The sequence below is a fragment of the Tinamus guttatus genome, unplaced genomic scaffold, assembly GCF_059628265.1.
Source record: "Tinamus guttatus ecotype Peru unplaced genomic scaffold, ASM5962826v1 Tinamus_guttatus_pri_ptg000058l, whole genome shotgun sequence".
NCBI lineage: Eukaryota > Metazoa > Chordata > Aves > Tinamiformes > Tinamidae > Tinamus > Tinamus guttatus.
In genome coordinates this window covers 3,432,966-3,453,015 of record NW_028288592.1, presented here as the reverse complement: position 1 = coordinate 3,453,015, position 20,050 = coordinate 3,432,966, and the positions used below count along the sequence as shown (strand labels likewise).

The 20,050-nt window shown below is 45.0% G+C and overlaps 1 protein-coding gene across 1 annotated transcript in view; it reads right to left on the bottom strand.

Annotated features, from left to right (window-relative positions):
- TBC1D4 (TBC1 domain family member 4) overlaps positions 1-20,050 on the bottom strand; it is a gene marked incomplete at its 5' end in the record, with an annotated part of 40,363 nt that overhangs the window by 9,238 nt on the left and 11,075 nt on the right. Inside the window, 7 exon segments of the mRNA XM_088540303.1 lie at positions 201-359; positions 1,797-1,955; positions 4,853-5,062; positions 5,925-6,085; positions 13,819-13,968; positions 15,564-15,790; positions 16,736-16,810. Of these exon segments, the coding sequence (XP_088396429.1) occupies positions 201-359; positions 1,797-1,955; positions 4,853-5,062; positions 5,925-6,085; positions 13,819-13,968; positions 15,564-15,790; positions 16,736-16,810 (1,141 nt within the window).

The window sequence follows — 20,050 nt, the reverse complement described above, 5'->3', positions numbered from 1 at the left end:
GACTCCCTCTCCTCCCATAGACCTGTCACGTGCAGGTTGACTTTAGTCCGACCACTCACCAGTTCACAGGATAGCAAGTGGCAAAGACACACCATATCTTCCCTATACAGAAACTGCTGTTGATACAGCAGCACCTGGCTCTACCTTTCCACTCAGAGATGCAGGAAAGGGGTTAGGAAACCTCTCAGCCTTAGACACACCTAGATCTACGAGGATGGCATGCTGCTGGGCCGTCAGCTGCTTCAGCAGCTCCTTGTAGGAGACGTCAGGGGGCTGCTGCTTGTTGGGCAGTCTGTGTCTCACTCGATGCTGCACAGCCAAAAACTGCCAGATTTCTCCCCGACGACTTTTGGGTACACCTGCAGGGCAGACAGAAAACAAGAGGTCTAAGCAGGGCTGCATTTTCACAACAATGACACACGAGAACTTGCTTTGTGAAGGTCCTTGCATGCCTGTCACAACTGGGCATAACCAGCTTGGTTATGAACTGCAAACTTATTTAAATATAATTAAACTAAGCAGTACCCTGTGCAGCTGAGATGCCAGCGCTGTTTGTTTTGCCAGCTCTGAACCTCTAGCCTTCAACAACAGATGATTAGAGGCAGAGTGCAGAGTTTCACGGGTGTAAAAACATAGGGAGGGCCACCTCCTCCTCCCCTTCCTGCAGGGCTACCGAAGTGGAAGGTGATGTACAGAATAAACACTTGATTCAAAGCTCTGTACACCAAAGGAAGGACACGCGACCACTCATACTGAAACAAAACATTTCTCTCTAGTCATCCAAGCAGTTGTGAAAGTATCACCTACATGAAAACACAACTGTTGAACTTTCATGTACAGTCCCCCCCCTTCAATATCCAACTCTCTAAATTGATTTTAGAAACTCAGAAGAAATTGCCAACTCTGTTGATAAATAATAAATTGCAAACAGACATAATAAGGGCCCAAGTTGGAAAAAGCATCTCCTTTCTCCTGGTGCCAAATGGCAGCCTGGCAGAAGACCCAGCAGCTTGCTGGCATTCTCCTGCAGCTCCCTCATGAGAACCACCTATTTCTTGCATTTTTTTTTCTGCTAACGTTTTAAACTTCTCTACTGTGCCACAGCCGGACTACACTGATATGTTGCCATTTTTCAGCACCCGTGGGTGCAGGACAGGAGATTTCCAGAAGGAGGGTGTAGTGGGGCAAGCAGAATATATACCCACGTCATGCTAACGAAGCCCTGCAGCTGCCCTTCCTATGGCTAGGCCACAGGAGGATCTACTTCCAGACAAAATGTCCTGGCGTTTCACAGAAGAAAAATCATCAGAAAAAAGAGCCTGGACTCAGCAAGTTGCAGCATTTTGGATTCTCTAAATCATGGCTGAGACTCCTCCAAGCATTCATACTCAGTCCACATTGTGCACTGTGGCCCTGCCTATTCAGTGAACAGGTAAGCCAGAGGACCTTAAATTCACAGTAAAAGGAATCTCCACAGAGCGGGGCCCAGAAAATCACGATTTTAGCTGCAGAACCTCCTAGCTCAGTCCTCAAAGTAACAGATAAGGGCATAAGATGTTACTTGCAGGAGTCAATCTCTAGTTATGCTTCTACCTCAGTAACTGCAAGTTTTAGACATAGCAGAATCTATTTGCTATTTGGCACTTGGAGATACATTCATGTACAAAGCAAAAGGCAATTTCTTAGTGATTCTGTGCAATTGGAAAAAAACATCCGCTGGTTGATTTTCCTCAGTATCTACGGACAGCAGAAAATACTGAGATTCCTGTAGTTAAAAAGGCATTCTACATAAATACCATCTTTCAGCGTGGCATGAATATCTTCCATGTCACAGCGGATTTTGGCTCTGCAGTTCAGTAACTTCTTATCCCAAATGCTGATGGCGTCTTTCTGACATGTACCAACTTCATCGTAGTCCAGTTTGACTTTTCTTGACTGGAGCTCATCTCTGCTTGCTAGAGCACAGAAAATAAGGGAAGAGTACATAGGAAACAAACACTGGAAAATTACAAGAGACATCAGGCACGCAGAGCACACTCATGTTAGACATCTCTAGCTGATCAGGCATGAGTACAGCTCATCAGTTGATAGCGAGATGGGGTCTTGCTGCAGACGCCAATCTGACTTGTATTGCTGAGCCATGAACACCAGGAATTCAAGCACATGAGTTTTATTTTATTTTATTTTTTATTTTTTTAAAAGCTTGGAGCAAGAAGAAAAACCCACTCCACGAGGCTACACCACATCTGCTGCTTCTGCAAGAACACACCTTGGACAGTTTTTCCCTCGTTTATACTGAACATTGTAATGGCTTTAGTATGGAAAGTCCCAAACATATAAATGCTTGCATTAGGTATTTTAGCAAGCAATCTAGGCAAGTCTTGTAAAAATCATGGCGTGACAAGTGTCATTTTGGATGTCCCTTAAGAGTAAGGGCTGTTAGCAGAGTTACTTGGTTTCCTCAGGGAGCCTAGCAGTGAATGAAATACCCAATGTGAACCACGTGGAAAAAGGTACCTCCGTGCTTAGCACCGAACACACGTTGATGAACACTTCAGAGGTCTGCTGAATAAGACTATCCAAGACAGGGAATTTATTCCAGAGGACTTACTATTTCTGAAGTAGAACGAAGTAGAACTCTAAAATTTCATGGAGGAGCAGCTTTCATTTCTATTACTGAGAGAGAAGCTGTGGTAGCTATTTTATTATACATGATATGCACATAGTAAAACACTTCATTTCCTCACACTACTTCAAGTATGAAAACTGGAATCAAGACATGAACGTGTCTTAATTGACAGAGATGGGCCTAATACTCATTGGACTGAATTGTGTGTTTTGCAGTGTGATCTCTGAAAGCTGCAACTGAGTTAATCTCTCATTTGCCATGATCTGTGGAGTCAGCCAGTCCTTGAAGAAAACTCCCTGCTCTCTTTTTACAGGAGTTTAGCCTGCTTTGCCTGGCTATTTTTAAGTGGCCTGCAGCACTTTAGAGCTATTATATTTCTAGGTGATCTACTGTAATAAGTAGCTTTTAGCTGCTCAGAGATGGATTAAGCAAGGGGTATGTAATTCACAAAACTTACCTTCTGTAAAATAAAGAGCTAATAGTATTCAAGTCTCCTCGACAGCAAAAGGAACAGGAAAAAAAGATTCTATTAATATTTTGTTAATAAAACCAACAAAACGTTAATAGAAAACCACTGCAAACCATTCATAGCAATTCTAGTCTTCAATCCATCATAAACAACTAAACAAATACACACCTAGGAGTGAGGTTTCAAGAAAAGGCTTCGGCCATCTCTGTTTCTACAGGGACCATTCCTGAGGGCTGTGTTTAACTGCAGGCCGGGGCACCAGCCACTGCCTGATTCAGCCCTGAGGATGTGCTGTCCATGCAAAGACCCAGGCTGGTGCTTCAGCAGCCCGCAGGGAGGAAGCCCAGACACAGATGTTAAGGTTTACTTCCCACCCTTAGAAAATTAAGGCAATCAATTCTGCTCAACAAGGGCAGACTAAGAGAGCACCAGTTCAACAGCATGGCTTAAGATCCTGCGTATGAGAATGCAGATGTGCTTCTGGGAGCATTAGTGAAGACACAGGCTGGTAGATGAAAACCATGGCTGGCAGCTCAGCCTCCACTGCTGACACACTCGCTTTCACTACCAGCGACCAGGCATGCTAACATTTTTCTTCAAATCAGTTACAGAAGCACAGAAGTTTCCAGCTGAGGAACTGGAAAGACTATCTGCCTTCAGCACCCCCAGCTACACGTGGGTGGGAAATGTGGAAAAGTTTGCCCCTCAACAGCTCATACTACACTATGACAGTCTCCCCACCTTGCAATCTCAGAGCTTTCCATGGAAGTATGTCTTAACAGGAAGACATTGAAGAAATTATGGACAGAGTAACATGCCACATACGTAGGAAGTGCATCCAGGACATATGCATAAGGGACACGAAAAGACACATCATGCTATTTTTCCTTCCTTCCTTTGCCTTCCCAGTAAGGATCAGTAAACAAAGAATGAAATGAGCTTTACAAGGCTATAATATTATGTTGAAGAATCAGACTACCATATAATGTGGTTATATACCACACAGGAGAAGATGGGGCAGCATTAAAAAAAAAAGGCATATAAAATTTTACTGTAGTCAAAAACTTACATACTGACAGATATTACATCCAATCTTTCATTTGTATGAGTCATGACTAGCCATAACAACATGGATTATTCAAAAGTTCTGAGAGCTGACAAGCATCTGCAGCTGGCCAAGCTAACAGAATTCAGTATACAGTGCTCATAGGGGGGAAAACAAAACAAAAAAAAAAAAAAAAAAAAAATTTTTGACATAGCTAGAGCCAGTTGCTCAAAAACCTGGTTGATGAGGGACCAAAGAAGAAGCCTGGTTAGAATCACCACAGACTTCTTACAATGCACGATATTTAAGTAATTTGTGGCTGGGCTGCAAAGAGCTGTAAAGAAACACAAAGGGTAAGGTCCACCTTTCTTAAATGTTCACACGGAGCCTGTTCTCCTGACTCCACTTCGCATTAGAATTCCCTGATTTAGTCGGGTAGAATATGTACATCCACCATAGCGACTTATGCCTCCTTTAACTAAGATTACCTTTAATAAAAGGGCAATGTAGCAAACTAAGATACGGCTATGCAGAGAAGGTGGGGAGGGGTGGAGGGAAGGAAAGAAAAAGAGCATTTGGTAATATTTGTTAGCAGCATTAACCAAAGAGTTTCACAGCCATAGTTTGAGGTGCCCAACACCAGCACAGTTTTCAGTGTCTGACAGCCAAATTCATAAAGGCTTTCACGGGAAATTTTTAAATAGCTAACCTTCCAGTTTTTGGTTTTCTTTCTCCATTCGAAGCAAGAGAATTTGTTGATGTATGGCTTTTCTCCAGAGACTCTGCAGTTCCTCCGAGTTCTTCCTCTCTCCAGCTGTATCGGGGCCATCCTCGTTTTGCATGACCAGAAGCAGAGGGTCCTCCTCCAGCGGCGGAGCGAGAGGCGATAACGGCAGCAACTCTCTTCCCTCGTGACCGTCTGCAAAGAACCCAAGAGCTCTTACAGGAAACAGGCTGTTTGGCACCTCACACACCTCGGTGTCACGGCAGAATGGAAATACCATGCAGCAGTGAGGCACTTGCTTCAAAGCAGAGAACACAGCTCAGCAATGGAATATTTTTTATTAAAGCATTAGGGTTGCCCAGTATTTTGACACTGTCCCCAGCTAGCTTCTTAGTTACAAACAAGCACTTATCCATAGTCTCCTGTACTGCTGAGCTTGTTAAATGTGGTGATTTATCACAGGATTTATCACAAAAAAGCAACTTCCTCCACCTGCTAAGCTGCAGCATAGGTAGAACATGTTTCATGGCCACTAAATAGTTGGCCATCAATGTAGGGCTGGCAGTTATACTATTGCATTACATCCACTATGCCATGATTTCAGATACTTCAGAAGTTTCCTGCTTATTGGACCTAAAGCTGCAAGAGTTAACAACCCACTCAAAAGGCACTACGTACCGTAGTCCAAGGACAAGGCAGAGAAATGACCCAGGCTGCTGCAAACACTGCTATTACATAAGGAGGCTAAAGCAAAAAAAAATGCTATCTGGTAAAGAGGATATTTTTGCCAGCAAAAGGCAATTTCTAGTTTCTTTGCTATCAGTGGAGCCACAGCAGAGTGCAATTCATTTGATTTTGATGACTGAATCATCTGTTTAACAGAGCCAAACCCAACTGATCCAAACCCACCTAATGGGGGGTTATAGCAAGAGCATAAAATATATATATAAATAGATATGACCTCCTTCTTCCTTCTGCCTTTTTACGTGTTATAGTTCATTTCAGTAATAAGCATTCAGCAACATCATCTTAATTCCTTTAAGGAGCGCACACAGACCTGGATGCTGCATCTTGGCAGGAGATTTATTGAGAGGAGACGCGACCCGCAGGAATATCCTCTGCCGCCAGGAGATGCGGCGCGGCGTGAGCGGGGCCCCCGCTGCATTTAGAGCCTCGCTGCTGCAGGCCGCCGAGGTTCTCTTCTTTCCCTCCCCATCACTGAAGGAAAGAGAAAGCAAACGGGGTGATCAAAACAAATCCTCCTTGGAGGAGAGAAAAATAGATCTTTATTAAACCTGTCTACTGTAACGATAAAAGCTGCAGGAGCTGAAAAGCTTTGAAAGGCAAAGAGCGCTGGGGTGCAAGCTTCGCCCTGAACACAGAAGTGTCTAACTATGTTCATATAGCACAGTGCTATGAAGTGTGTAGCACTGTACACTACTGGGAAGAATTCAAAGCTTCATACAGTGCTCAGCAGGAAGCTCAGTATAAAAGCTAAGCTTTTGTCAAAAGCTAAGAGACTTTCAAATACAGGAAAAAAAGAGCTATTGTTTAGTCACTAAAATAGACAGCAATGGATTTTGCTATATATTAGTCTTACAGGAGTGGTCTTGCATACTACCTCTAGCAGTGCAGACGTTGCTTGCCCAGAACACAACATTTAATTTAGTGGCATTTCAAAAGGCACCATGAACCAGCAGGTGAATATTTCACTGAGGACAACGTTCTGGCCTTCTCTGCAGCCTCCTCTCTGCTCTGTTTCGCGAGGCTGGCACTTCACCAGGACAAACAGGACCAAATGTCCCCAAGCTCCAGCAGTGTCCCCAGCCCAAGGGACAGAGCCTTTGCGAATGAACAGAGGTCTGGTCCCTACCACGATGAGCTCAGAAAACTTATCTCCAGTTACCACGAAGAAGCAAGTCTGCAGAGGGACTGTAGTGGTAGCTAATGTTGTTGGAGGAAGCAAGGAGAAGTTAGACAAGCTTGGAGAGGAAGCCATAGGGCAGCTTGAGGGGGTCGCCAAGCACACCTCTCTGCTGCCTGCTGCTGGCGTGAGGACACTCACCTTTCATAAGCAATTGAGCCACTTTCAAAGATGCTTCTGTACTCTGCTTTTGTAGCAGAGAAATGGTGCACACAGTATAGCAATAGCTATCTTCACTGTGGGCCACAAATTCCCTCCCTGCATCATCCACAAGTCACCTGAAGCAGTTACAAACTGTTTTTCTTTTCTTTTTTTTTCCCCCTTCCCCTACCCCAAACAAGAGAGACCCCCAGATTGCCTGCGACAGCAGCAGCCCAAGAACAGTCTGCCCCTACCAAGCCCCAGGCAAGCCTGCACCATGGGTGCAGAATCACTCAGCTGGGGCAGGCTTCAGGAAGCAGGAAAAAGAACAAACATTATGTGCCCATCTATCTCACCACGGGCACGTCCTTTTCCTTGGAGGTGTCTCTGCTCTGTAGGGAAGGGCCATGCAAATGCCCACTGCCCATGGTGGTTTGCAGTACCCACACTGAAGCAAAGTCTCACAGACTGGATGCTTCGTCAAAAGTACTACAGTAGCATCGCAGCAAAACCCTAGCCTGCTCCTGAAGGTGTTAAGTTATCCGCAACTGGGACGGCTGGCGCTTTTTTGCCGTGTCTTCTCCCAGATTGCAGCCAGCTGAGAATTAAACAGGTGCACTTTAAGATGTGTAAAGCCAGCAAGGAAACTATGGCTATTACACACAGTTAAGGGAGAACAGCATCAAATACGGGGAACTGCGTCCCCAGCTTCCTCATGCAAAACTACTGCACCAACAGAGCAGCAGCTACACTCAACCCTTCACACTGTGAAGAACTTCCAAACTGCAGAGCAGCATCTCTGCAGAGAGTCAGCCCAGCTCAGCAAGCATTAATCTACCTGATTAAGTGATCTGACAACAGACAGCCTGAGCGACTCGCGGCTCCTGCCTGATGCCCTTTCTGCGGCGGTGCAGCGCCCCTTGCTACTCTTAGTAGGTGGCACCATGTTTTATTGATCAAAAGAGTGGCAGAAAACCCAACCGTTTTCATCTGACTCTTATATCTTTTGTGAGGGAAGAAAAGGGAAAAACAGAACCAGAAATCATTGCTTGTGCTAGATAAACACAGACTGCAAAAATAATTCTGAATTTAGAGCTGCCCTTTTCTAAAAGTAATACAGTGCAAGCACTCTTAGGAAAAGGTTTGGATATATTGATCAATATAACTCACATTTCTATAAATAACTGTAATGAAGCTACTACCCAATATGTTAGCACATAAAAGCTAAATCATTCCACAGTTTACAGGAACAATAGCTGTATAACAAGAGAATTAAAGTTTCATTTTATTGCTTTGCACAAAACCCCACATACAGGTAGAACATCCCTAAAACATGCAGATATTCCTGGGAAGTGGGTTCAATTTACAGTCATGCCACTTGCAGGAAAGCCAGACTAAGATGGTTATTTTGGGCTGAACTTAGCTGCTTAGGTCATTCAGGTCCCAAAATTGACAGTGGTATGGATTAGTCATAGGTCCTACTTTGTGAAGTGTATAAAGCACAGAGTTCTGCAGGCCTCTATTTCTGCTGTTGCACCTACCAAAATTCCCCAATATTTTGAGCAACCACCATTAATCACTTCTTTCTAAGCACTGACTGGTGAGTGAATACCCTGTTTCAAGGTCTTATGCACTTTGATCTTGCCAGATTCAAGAGAAGACAAGGGCAACAGTGAAAACAGACTTAGGAAAGGTAAGATAGAAAGGGAGCAAAGAAAGTTTCCCAAATTTGATTTTTTTTTTTTGGAGGGGAAAGAAGGGGTTTATATCCTAGCCTAACTGCCATAATGACAGCAAAAAGTTACACAGAGTTCAGTCATTGCCATTGGAAAGTGCAGCCTCCCAAACTGGGGAAACAGGGGGACCTTCACGGCCTTCCTGTCAGGAAATTGATACCAAATCTCAAACAGCCAGGAAGAAAATTCTCAAAAAAGAGTCCACAAAAGCCCTGGTCTGACCATACACAGGCCTATGTTTCTACATGAGGAAAGTTTTGCAACTAAAGGAAACAGTCTCAGTGTTATTTCTAGCTTGCAATTGCATTTTTCAAGATAAAATTGTTACCTCAAATTCAAGAGATTATAAAACTGCCCTATTATCTATGGCTTGTACAACCTAGATGCTGGGTCAAGGCAGAGAATGAGTATTTTTTGTGTATACAATGACACAAGCATCAATGCAAAACGAGCAAATAAATAAATAAATTCAACTATATACTACAAGTTACTGCTCTACTGCAACCTGTCAGGAGCAGAACAAGATTAAGTGCACCCTAGTCAAAGCACTACAAATGAAGAGACAGTAGCAATATAGGACAGATTAAAGAACTGCAAACTAGAGCACGATTGCAAGTGTATGAAAGGGTACAAGCAAGCAGTTCAAGAGGAATTCCTGAAAGCAAAGTATTTCTGTCAAAGTTAAAGATTCTGTTTTGCTTACACAGTTCCCTGTTTTAATCACTTAACACATCTCCTGTTCAGCTCTAGAAGACAGTAACGTAGTGCTCTCCGTGTAGACAAATGCATTCCAGTTCAGCACTGAAGAACTGTGTTCCTCCATAAAGCTACTGACCGCGGAAAGAAACCAGGTGGCTTCAATGAGTTTGTACACAACACAAAATTCAAGACTACAAGCTCACCATATTGCATTTTCAACCTTAAGCAGTTATGACCAACAACCTAAATATAAGGGGCACCTAGTACTGATTGTTTCAACTTTTTAATCTCAGATAACTGCAATTCAAGTCACTAAAACATCATCACGATTTGCTCTTCTACTGGATAATGCATACTGTGAAGATGATTAGACAATTAGTAAGACTTCTTGAAGAAAAAGACTTCTTCATGTTACAAACATGCCTAGTGCTTGGTTTCATTTACTTAAATTTCTTTCCAAAGCTATCCTTTGAAGTGTTCCCCAAAGACTACTATTCCAAGAAACACAAAGGGATCCCATTATACATGAACTCACTAGGCAATGCTTAACTGACTGACTTTGCACTGGAATTCTTGCAAGCCAGCTGACCCAAGAATAAATGCTGCTGCTCACACCAAGCTTTGCACTTCTTGCCAGCTTGCTTTCATGTCTGCGTCTTCTTTAGGTGGCTCCAAGTGGCAATTTAAACAACTCAACCTACTTAGTTAGACCGATTTGGAGGCCAAGAGGGTACCAAATCCCAGAGATATCAGTACAGCTAGTATTCCAGTTCCCAGGAGTTCAGCTGGCAGAAGCCTAAAAACGGAAGCTAAATATGGACGTTCCCTCTGCCTGCACAACGGGCTATATTAGCATTCCCCCAAAAAGGGTGATAAACAGACATGATCAGCTCTGAAAATGTCAGAGTAATAGAAGACAGTCACCTTAAGATGATACTACAGGGAGCAACTGTACCCTAGAAATGCCCACTTTCCTCCCCCGACCAGGTGAGACGAAGAGCTCTGTGATGGGGTAAGAGCCGCTGCACGCGGCATCTCGCTGGCAGCCGTCTCCGAGCTCGTGTCCCTGTCTAAATTTGTGCAACGGCAGTTTGAGCTACCCTTATAGAGAGGCTAATGCTGAAAGACCAACTCATAATCAGCCGAGCTGCCTTTAAGCGCGCACCTCCCCAGCCTCACCCTTATTCGCATAAGCCCACTCAACTGCTACAAATCAAACATCTTCCTAACATTAATTCAGGCCAAAACTGGCTCTGCTCATGCCCAAAGTCCACCAGAACTCCAAGAAAAGTTGCCTTTTTTTTTTTTTTTTTTAAATATGTCGTCTCAAAGATATGTGGGGTCAGACCACCAAGAACCTCACCTCAGCACAATGTGGGTGATGTTTCAAGCTAGAAGACACTTCATGGAGGCACAGTTACCAAGATTCTTCTTAAAGAGGAAAATGCACTGTAGCTTTAACTAAGTTAACATCTAGTTCTAACTACGTTTTAATTAAGTTAGCATGCCCTAACAGTTACACAATTTACAGTTTGCCGGCCACACTGCACTCAGTTGCCATTTACTTTATGTTTACACAAGAATGTTAAGGACATGTCATGTCAAGCCCATCAGGGTAGAACGGGGTCCTCTCTGGGAAGAGGAACCACAGGAAATGGGGGGGCGGGGGGGACTTCCTCCTATTCACAAACCTCATGACAAGCACTTTCATCAATAGATTTGCAAGCTCAAATAGCCATCGGTGGGACAATATATTTTATTCCTCATTAGCCAATTGAAATGCCAGTTGGATCACCTGAGCGACACTTTCTGGCATACCAGAGTTACTCATTGGTCACTGCTTTCTGGCTACGTTTGCCATATTCACTCCCTTCACTTGAACCCAACTACTCGCCAACACTTCAGCCTTGGCTACTATAACTTACCTATCGTGACAGATTAGGCTCAGCTGTTCCCAGTAAAACTCATAGCTAATGAGATCCCATTTTCACAAATATGCTCTCAAGAGAAAAAGGGAAAGCACTCGGAAAAATATACAAAATAAAACCACAAAAGAGATTTTGCAGAAATCCAAGATTAAATAGTATCAGAAACTTGCACACTATGGAGCCTAAAGAGCAATACATTTTTCTTCTGGGAATTTCTCCTAACTTGCAGATTTTTTCCCACCTTACAGTTCAAAACCTCATTATAATGAAACCCTCGAGCAGAACACATAGCCAAGAGGAATAATTACATTTCAGACACTTCACTGATAAATTAGCTGGCGTTACAGCACAAATCTACTACTGAGCTCATTCCCACTTCCAGAAACGTACATTCAACAGAATTCAGCTTCTTGTACAAACCACCCTGAAAGTTGGTTCAACTCACTATCTTCCAGCTGAAGGGAACACAAACTTGTAGTGAAAACCAAATAAGAGGTGGCCTGTAACAGGCAAGCTATTTTTTCCTCACTTCTCTGCATACCCCTAAATCCAAGCACTAGTTTCCTAAATTTCCACTATAATAAGCCACTTACCCGTTGCTTGCTCTGGCATCACAGCAGTTTAGCATGGGCTGACAAACACAGGCAACCCTACCTTTATGTAGGGCCTGCTATCGCACAGAAGCTTTAGAGCAGTTGACATTAAAGCTTATTTCCACACTGGATGAGATGGTAGTCTCTTTTCTCAGATTTCAACCCATGCACTGCTTATTGCCTGTTCACCTGTGTTTGAGCACAAAAGTAGAGCAACGCAGAAAATTATTCCATCCTCAAAACTGTAACTTTCTCAACTCCCTGTAACATCCTCAAAGCTTTCATTTTTAAGAGTGGTTTCGGAAAGACATCCTAAAAATAAGCAAGCAAGGATTGGGTCACATGGTCCCTCTACCAGGATGGGAACCCAGGATATCTGCCGCTGCAAAGCTGCGGGCTTTGGCAGAGTCCATGCACCAGCCTCATGGAGAGGCTGCGTGTTGCATGTACACACACACTTATTCTGCTGCAAGAACCAGAACTGCAGAGCCCTTCCAAGCAGTGATGTTGTAACTGCCTCTGCATCACAGCTTTGGCTGCATGCTGTACATCAGTCACACTTTAGAGGCCAGAGACGTTTTCAGTGCCAAAGAAATCAAGATAGGATACAGTGTACTTAGAGAGATGACCCATACTTTGTATCTTGTTGTACTAATCTATACGTTATGAGACGCGACCAATCCAGACTGTATATTAACACCGACTCTACCTCATTTGTCTGCCATATTAGTTTAAATATAACAATATGTCCTAAAATGAAATTACAAACTAATCTGAGTGTATTTAATGAAACTGCGATCCGGCAGGTGGAAACATTTAAGACCATCCTGGAATAACTTCCACCACATCTCATACAACAGAAATCCCCAGGTATTACAGTCATGACAGGTCTAAAACCCAGCATTTCATCAACAGTTTTGTACATTAAGAACTCAACCTATTGCCATTTTCCAAGGAAGGACAGCAGCAGTCACAAAAGCACCTATTTCAACTCCACAAGATTTTCTTGAGGGACCTGAAGATTTTCTTGAATGACCCAGGGAGAGCCACATTCAAAGATAGACACATCTTGCTCTTTGAATCTAAAGATGAACAGCACTAGAAACCAGAGAATAATTCGGGCCACAAGGACAGACTGAAGATGGGAAAAAGTTGTTGTTGAAAAGAAGAAATTAAAAATGTTGGCAACTGGTGTTAAAAAAAAAAAAGGAGAAAAAAAAAAGTTCAAAAGCATACCCGCATCTTATTCTCTACAGCTTTTAACTCACAAAAAATACGTACATGTCTATATATATGTGTGTTTTGTGTGTGCACGTATTTGTGCATATATGTCTGTGTATATATATATATATCTCTCTGAAGCAGGACGTATGTTTACATTAAAACATAGTGCAAATTCCACCCACATACTCAGAGCCTTTTGTACTGGTGTGAGAAAGCCCCTCTCGCATCTCCCCCTCTTGCCCACTCCCTTTAATCTGAAGCCATTTGGCGATTCCCTCTGTTGAGCTGTTAGTGGCAAGTGCCTGGCAGGCCGAGCGCAAGTGCCCCCTTCCCGTGCACAGACACCCCACGTTAGCCCCGCGCTCCCGTCACGTTGCGCTCTCCTCGCTTCCACACGCCAGGGATCACAGCAACACACGCTGCTTCAGCATTCGGCACGGGAAGCATTAAACTGGCGGAACGCTCCTCAAAATAGCAGTAGTAATAAGTGCATTTCAAGTGACAAACCGATGCAGCAGTGTTGCAACACTGCAGCAGCGAGAGGTGGCAGCTAGTGGGTGTCAGCAGACAGGCCTCTATTTTTAATGGGCTTTTTTGGCCCGAGGTCTGCTCGGTGGTTGGTGCCACGTGCGCAGGGTTGGTTAGAGAGGTGGCAGCGTGAGGCAGAGTGAGAGAGGTGACACGCGTGCGCCGAGGCCGCTCTCACCTCCTGGAAAAGTCACTTTCTGGGTGCTGCAGCAACCTTCCCGAGCCCGGGTAAAAGTTTTTCAGGAAAGATGGGGCAGAGAGGGAGGAAGGGAGACCGGGCGGCGCAGACTCGCTCCCGTTGCGAGCACGCCGGACCCCCATAACTGGGCTGTGCGGGCAACAAGAAAATACAGCACGTGGGTCAGAACGGAGGTGGGCACGGACACGAAACACCCAAATTACTGGTCAATACCTCCTCCTGGCTTACAGTTTCTCTGCTTTCCAGACGATAAGTTGCACTAAGTGCACTTCTGGGCAGGTTCCCTGATAACACTGACCCTTCTGTGACACTTGATGCCTTTTAAGAAACATTTTCATGGCACTGAAGAGCAGCCAGAAGCTCTTGTTTCTTCAGGGTTATTTGTTCTCAAAACAATTCAGAAAATGAGGCTCTAAAATGTCAGAAAATGCTCTTTCAAGCTTGCTCTCCATAACATAAATCACATTGCCTTTTTCTTTCTCTTGTTACTGTAAATAACTTAAGTGCATTGCTAGAATATGTTATAAAATACAGAATATTTAAATACAAAATATTGGGGTAAATTTTTCCAAGTTCAAAAAAAATTAAAACTTAAGTTTTGTAAGCCTCAAAAAAAAGATACTCTTACTGCACAGTTAAACATTACTTAACAGCAGTAAAGCGTGTTAGGAGGGACATCAGAATCATCCCAGTTTCTTCTACATAAGACTTCTGGCTAGTGCTCAATAAGAAAAGGGAGAGAAAAAAAGCCCAGCTTAGAATCAAGTTGTCACAAAGCTGTTTTGACTGAAAATTTGCTGATTATGCAACTCAATCAGTGACTTCTTTAAAGTTATTACAAAGAAGTGAAGTCAGCAAGTCCTTCAGTTTGAACTGTCAGGGTTTCCTGTTTGCAAGCCACCTGGCCAGTGGAAAAAAAATATCCAGTTTATCTTGGTGAAAAACACATTATTTTTCTCTTCATAAGCATAGCATAGCAAGGCCATCTGAATGCTTATTCTTACTGCACCCCTTTCCATTTGCTTAAACAGAATAAACCTGTTTGCCTTTCTCTGCAAGCTGCTGTGGTACTCACATTGCTAACAAGTCAGCCACCCAAAGGGTGAACAACTGCTATTTAAAGCCATTTTTTGAGAGGGCCTGCAAGAAGCACAAGTTGTGAGCGGCCTGCAGAAGCTGCTTCCCCAGCAGGCCAGAATCCTGGAGAAGTTCTGCAGTTTGCATGGTCACTTACTGGAGATGGAGAGGAGGGCTGCAAGGAGGCAGTGCCTCCAAGGAGGTCCAAACCCATCTGTGAGGGCCTCTTTCGACCAAGCACAGAAGCTGTGCTCCTGCAAGAGCCACATCCCATGTGAACTAGCTGGAGAGTCTCCAAACGGGAAAGAGAAAGAAGTTTCAGAGGGAAGCTCCCAAGAAAGGCAAACAGGGAAACGGGTACGTCTCACAGGTCAGAGGAGGGGCTTAATCCTTCCAGATGTTTTGAGAGATTCCTGCACAGTTTTAACTCTGGACAGGGTCTCGGGGAGCTCAGCTGATGCACAGACCGGCACTTGAAGCTGTCAGGGCTTTTATCCTGACAGAAACTATCAGGCTGTCGGGAATCTCCTCTCCCCTACGCGCGCCACAGTCAAAAGGCTCCAAGCAATTTTTCAGAGGCTGCAAATAAACCAAGAAGCGTCTGGAAGCGCCGCGGCCCGCTGGGCGCTCCCGCTGGCGGCACTCACCTGCCGGGCTCGAGGCAGCCCTGGCGCAGCAGCGGCGCCTTGGCGCTCTGCGACCTGCCGTTCTGGAAGGTGATGCGGCGCCGGGCGCTCGACGGCGGGTGGCTGAAGGTGTGCGCCCGCCTCCGGACCTGCGGCGACCCCGCGTCCTCCTCGGGGAACGGCTGCCAGGCCGAGGACACCGGCGACGCCGGCGGAGTGGCCGGAGGAGACTCCCCCGGAGAGGCGTCCTGCAAGGAAGCGCGGGAGCGGTGAGGCTGGCGGGCCGGGCCGCTCATGGGGGCGCCCGGGCCTCTGCGCCGCTCTCGGCCGTGCTGGTATCAGCTGGGCCGCCAAGGCCTTGGAGAGCTGCCTCTAAAACAGCAGCTCTCCTTCATCTCCTCAAAGAAAAAGAGAGGCGGAGGAAGAGAGGCTTATGTACAACGCAAACAACGTACTAATTACTGCAAGCATCCTCTCGCCGCGAGCCGCATTCCAGCTACCGGGCTTCTGGCCCTCTCCGGAAAAATAAGGAAGTGAAAAGATTAGGGAAACCGCCTTTTTTTGTGCTGGTTTCCTCGACATATCATAAAGCAGGCTTCCTGTGCCGCCAAAGCGGCATCCTGGAAGGGAGAACGCGCTCGCACGGCCCGTGCGTGAGGAAGCGCGGCAGGAAAACCATAACCGAGCCTCCATCCCCGGGGAAGGGCAGCGACCAACCCCGGCGCGAGGTAGGAGGGGAAAAAACAAAAAGACACGTTAAAAACAGGAAACAAAATGAAAGTGAGCAGAATGCTGTTTGCTCCACCCCACCAGTGAAGCATCCCAGCTTTAGGGCAAAACTCTCGCTTCCCTAAAGCAACCGCTACTTACAACAAAAGGGTCCCGCACCTGCAGAGAATTTCATTTAGCTGGAATACGCTTATTTTTAATTACTGCTGAGAAGCAAGGCAGAAGCAGACCAGAGACTGAGAGCTTTTATAAAAGAGAAGTATAGAAGGGGGCGGAGGAAAAGCATACTGGTAATCAAACAATAGATTAAAGCTGAGGCTCCAAGTCAACATATATGTCAGCCCTGCCACGCGCTCGCCGCCAGAGTGGAGACTCTGACCGGAGTTTAGCCAAGCGCTGCGCCCGGCGCCGCTTCCTTCACGGGGAAGCCGCGGGACGGCCGCCGCGCGCCGCTGCCCACGTACCCTGTCCGAGGCCAGGCTGCTGCAGCGCTCGAAGCTGTCCACGCTTCCCAGGCGGCCTCGCATCCTGTTGGCTCCCTGCAAGGAAAAGGCAACAGTTTAGTCTGGGCTTTTCCCCCCAAGCCTGAGGGATAAGCGAAGGCAGTAGGAGCTGCGCAGGTGGGCAGAGGATGGCTCAGGCACATGCCTTGCTAGGCTGCAGGTAACGGGACGAGCGTCGGCTGAACATGTTACTGCTTTTCTTCTCTCCCCCCAAGGGCTTTAACCCTGCAATTCCCTTTCCTGAAGCCACGGAGTATTCCTTAATCCCTTCATGGCAGCTGGTTTTAAGGGCCAACCAAGTTCAAAGAGCTCCAGGCTTCAGGATTGTGCACACACAACAACTAATGGATGCTCTCGTACTTTATCCTGTATCTAGGTGTTTGAGACAACTGAAACAAGGGTAGCACAAGCACTAAAACTGGGGCCAGTGCTCTCTGGCTGCAAATCCACCAACACAAGGTTAGGGACAAGCTCAGCTGCAACAGCAGAGAGGCAAGGCTAGAAATCAAGGACGTGCCCCTCCACGGGAGGGCACGGGAGACGGAGCAGCAGGACCTCTGACCACCGTCTGCCTCTAACTTTCACTGTCATGAAACGTGAGTGACAGCCTGGGCTGTTGGAGGCTTCCAGCCGCTGAAGCAAATTTTAGCACTTAAACGGGGAGAAATTAAAAACTGGGATTTAGGAAAACCATAGATAGACTGAGCTCACAGTAGCTCTCCTTTTTATACTTGCAGCTACAGGGGAAGTTGTGTCAACATCTGCAGTATTTATTTAGCTTGCTTTTTCCTGGTAGGGTTTATTTTCTTTTTCAAGGCTTTGAATGCCCTTCTGTGCATCACCCCATTCAAGCTTTCTACCCAGGAATACACTGCCTGAAACATCTCGTCACTGGTCCTCACAATAAAACCAGAGCAAGGGATAACTTGGAAACTTCTCAGTAGATTGAGAAAAAAAAAAAAAAAAAAAACCACGATGTTATATTTTTGCCATCCTAAGGAGGACTTTTTGGTTCAGGAACCAAACAACAAAAAGGTTAGGATGGCAGAGCTGGGATAAATCTGTTCCTGAGGTCAATGAGAGGTTTTATTTATTTTTCTGAAGTACACAGCTAGGAAGCCACAGCCTGTTTTCAGTTCAAACACAGCAAAAATAAGATCAGGACAGCAAAACAAACAAGTGAAAAAGCGACATTCCTTTGTGAGCTGCTCTAACTGAAGTCAGTGCACAGACCCAACAGGTTTCCCTACAGTGGGGAAACAGCAGTAAGTCCTTTGGGCAGCTTAAAATGGGACTGGATGCCATTTATCAAGCTTAAAGTGGTCCCAAATAAAAAGTTACTGCAAGCTTATTTCAGATTTTGATAAGATTGAGGTTACATACATCTCCCTAAATCACTGTTTTTTACTTTTTTTTTTCCCTCCTTAATTTAAATCTTTGCACCTACAGTAAGATGACAGTTTCACACAAAAAAGGTATTTTCTTTCCTGGTCTCTTTACTGCTAACTATATCTTAAAACAGAGATGACAAACCATGCACAGTTAGCGTTCCATTACATTAACACCAGGTGACTTGCAGCTGGCTTGAGGGCATTTGATGCCTAAATACCTTTACAAATTAACCATGATGCAGGGGGTTGTTGATATGATACCAAGTAAGAACTACTGAACGTTCTGCTAACATGCGCACGCACACGTCCTACACAGAGTAGGCACACGGACACTGTACAGAAAGTCATTGTATAGACCAACTTCAGGTATAGGAACGTGTGTGCATATATATGTATATATATATAGACATATACATATCTCCTTGTACTATAACATGCAGCACATCCCAGCAGTCCTGCTGAGAAGGAACATGCTATATCAGCCTAACAACAGGTGAGTGCTACTCCCTTCAGAGAGGTTTCGATTTAAGTACTGTATTTGTTTAAAGGAGGTTTTTCCCTCTACATGACCCGCGCGTGAACGTGCTGCTTGCTGCTTTCCGGGGTTATTCCTGGTGACACAGGCCTGTGCCAGCACCGCTGCAGGGCTAGTGCCCCGTGGGCAGCACTAGCCAGCACTTTCCAGTCAGAGGTCCTTGAGACCCGGGAAGGAAATCAGCCTCAGCACAGGTGGGACTGTCACCATTTTATGACATTTTAGACTGCTGAAACTATCCAGATCTTAGAGCATCGCTGCTCCCTTCATACGCATTCCTCATACCCTGACAAAGGTCCCAGCTATACAGCTTCCTATATAGCATAGGCTAGACTTGACCAGGCAAGTTTTAATGCTAGCTTCAGTCCTAGGTCCTGGTCAAGCCCACGCTTAACCTGCAGTGCGGGCAGTTCCACAGATTCCTTCTGGCAAATAACGTTTTGCCTCCTTTCTAAGGCACCCCGGTGGCACCTCAGGACTTTATGGCATTCCCATTTAAGCTGTAGGCAAGGGGACAAACACAGGCTTTGATTTAGCAAGGTACTTAAGACTACTGGCAGAAGGAACAGGTACTTAATTTAAGTTCCTTCTGCCAGTAATCTTAAGTTCACTGCCTCAAACTATATTTAGATCATGTCATCTAGTACTGCAGCTCACTACAACTCATCTATACACTGGATCCCAGACATTCACACTCCTTCAGTTACTCCTTCATATACCTTTTCTCTGCTCTCAGGACTCTCCCCACAAGAAAAGTGCAAGAAAAAACTGCACTTGAGACTTCCTTTTTAAAAGGACAACAAACAGAGAGAGTTCCAAAGCATGTTCCCATGATCAGCTGCAATGCCATGTTGTACCAGGCTAGCAAGACTGAACTGAGGAAGAACTCATTTCAAAAATACAGATAGATAGGTAGATTTCCTGCACAAGGATCATTTTGCTACTACTTCCCGAAGATTCTTGTGGCAAACACAAGCTTTTGAGCTAGGAGATGTAAGGTCACTTCTCAGACTAGAACAAGGTTAGTTCTCAGAACAGAAAAAAATCCCCAGTATAATTTATGCAGGGACATCTATCCAAGCTTTCAAAACAAGATAATGTATCCCATTATGAGATCATACAGCAGTTCTGACCAAAAAAAAAAAGTTATTTTAAAGCAAGACATCTGATAACACTCAGCAAGTTTGCTTGTCGGGCTTATTTTTCAGAAAGCTGCCTTTTTCCTCTGCATATGAGGCTTATCACAAACTTTCCATCATAGCTAAGTCCCTGTCAACCTCGCATTTCACAACAGGGACCTATCTCCATTAAGTATTTATTAGAAAAAAAAATCTGATAGGACTTTGCTGT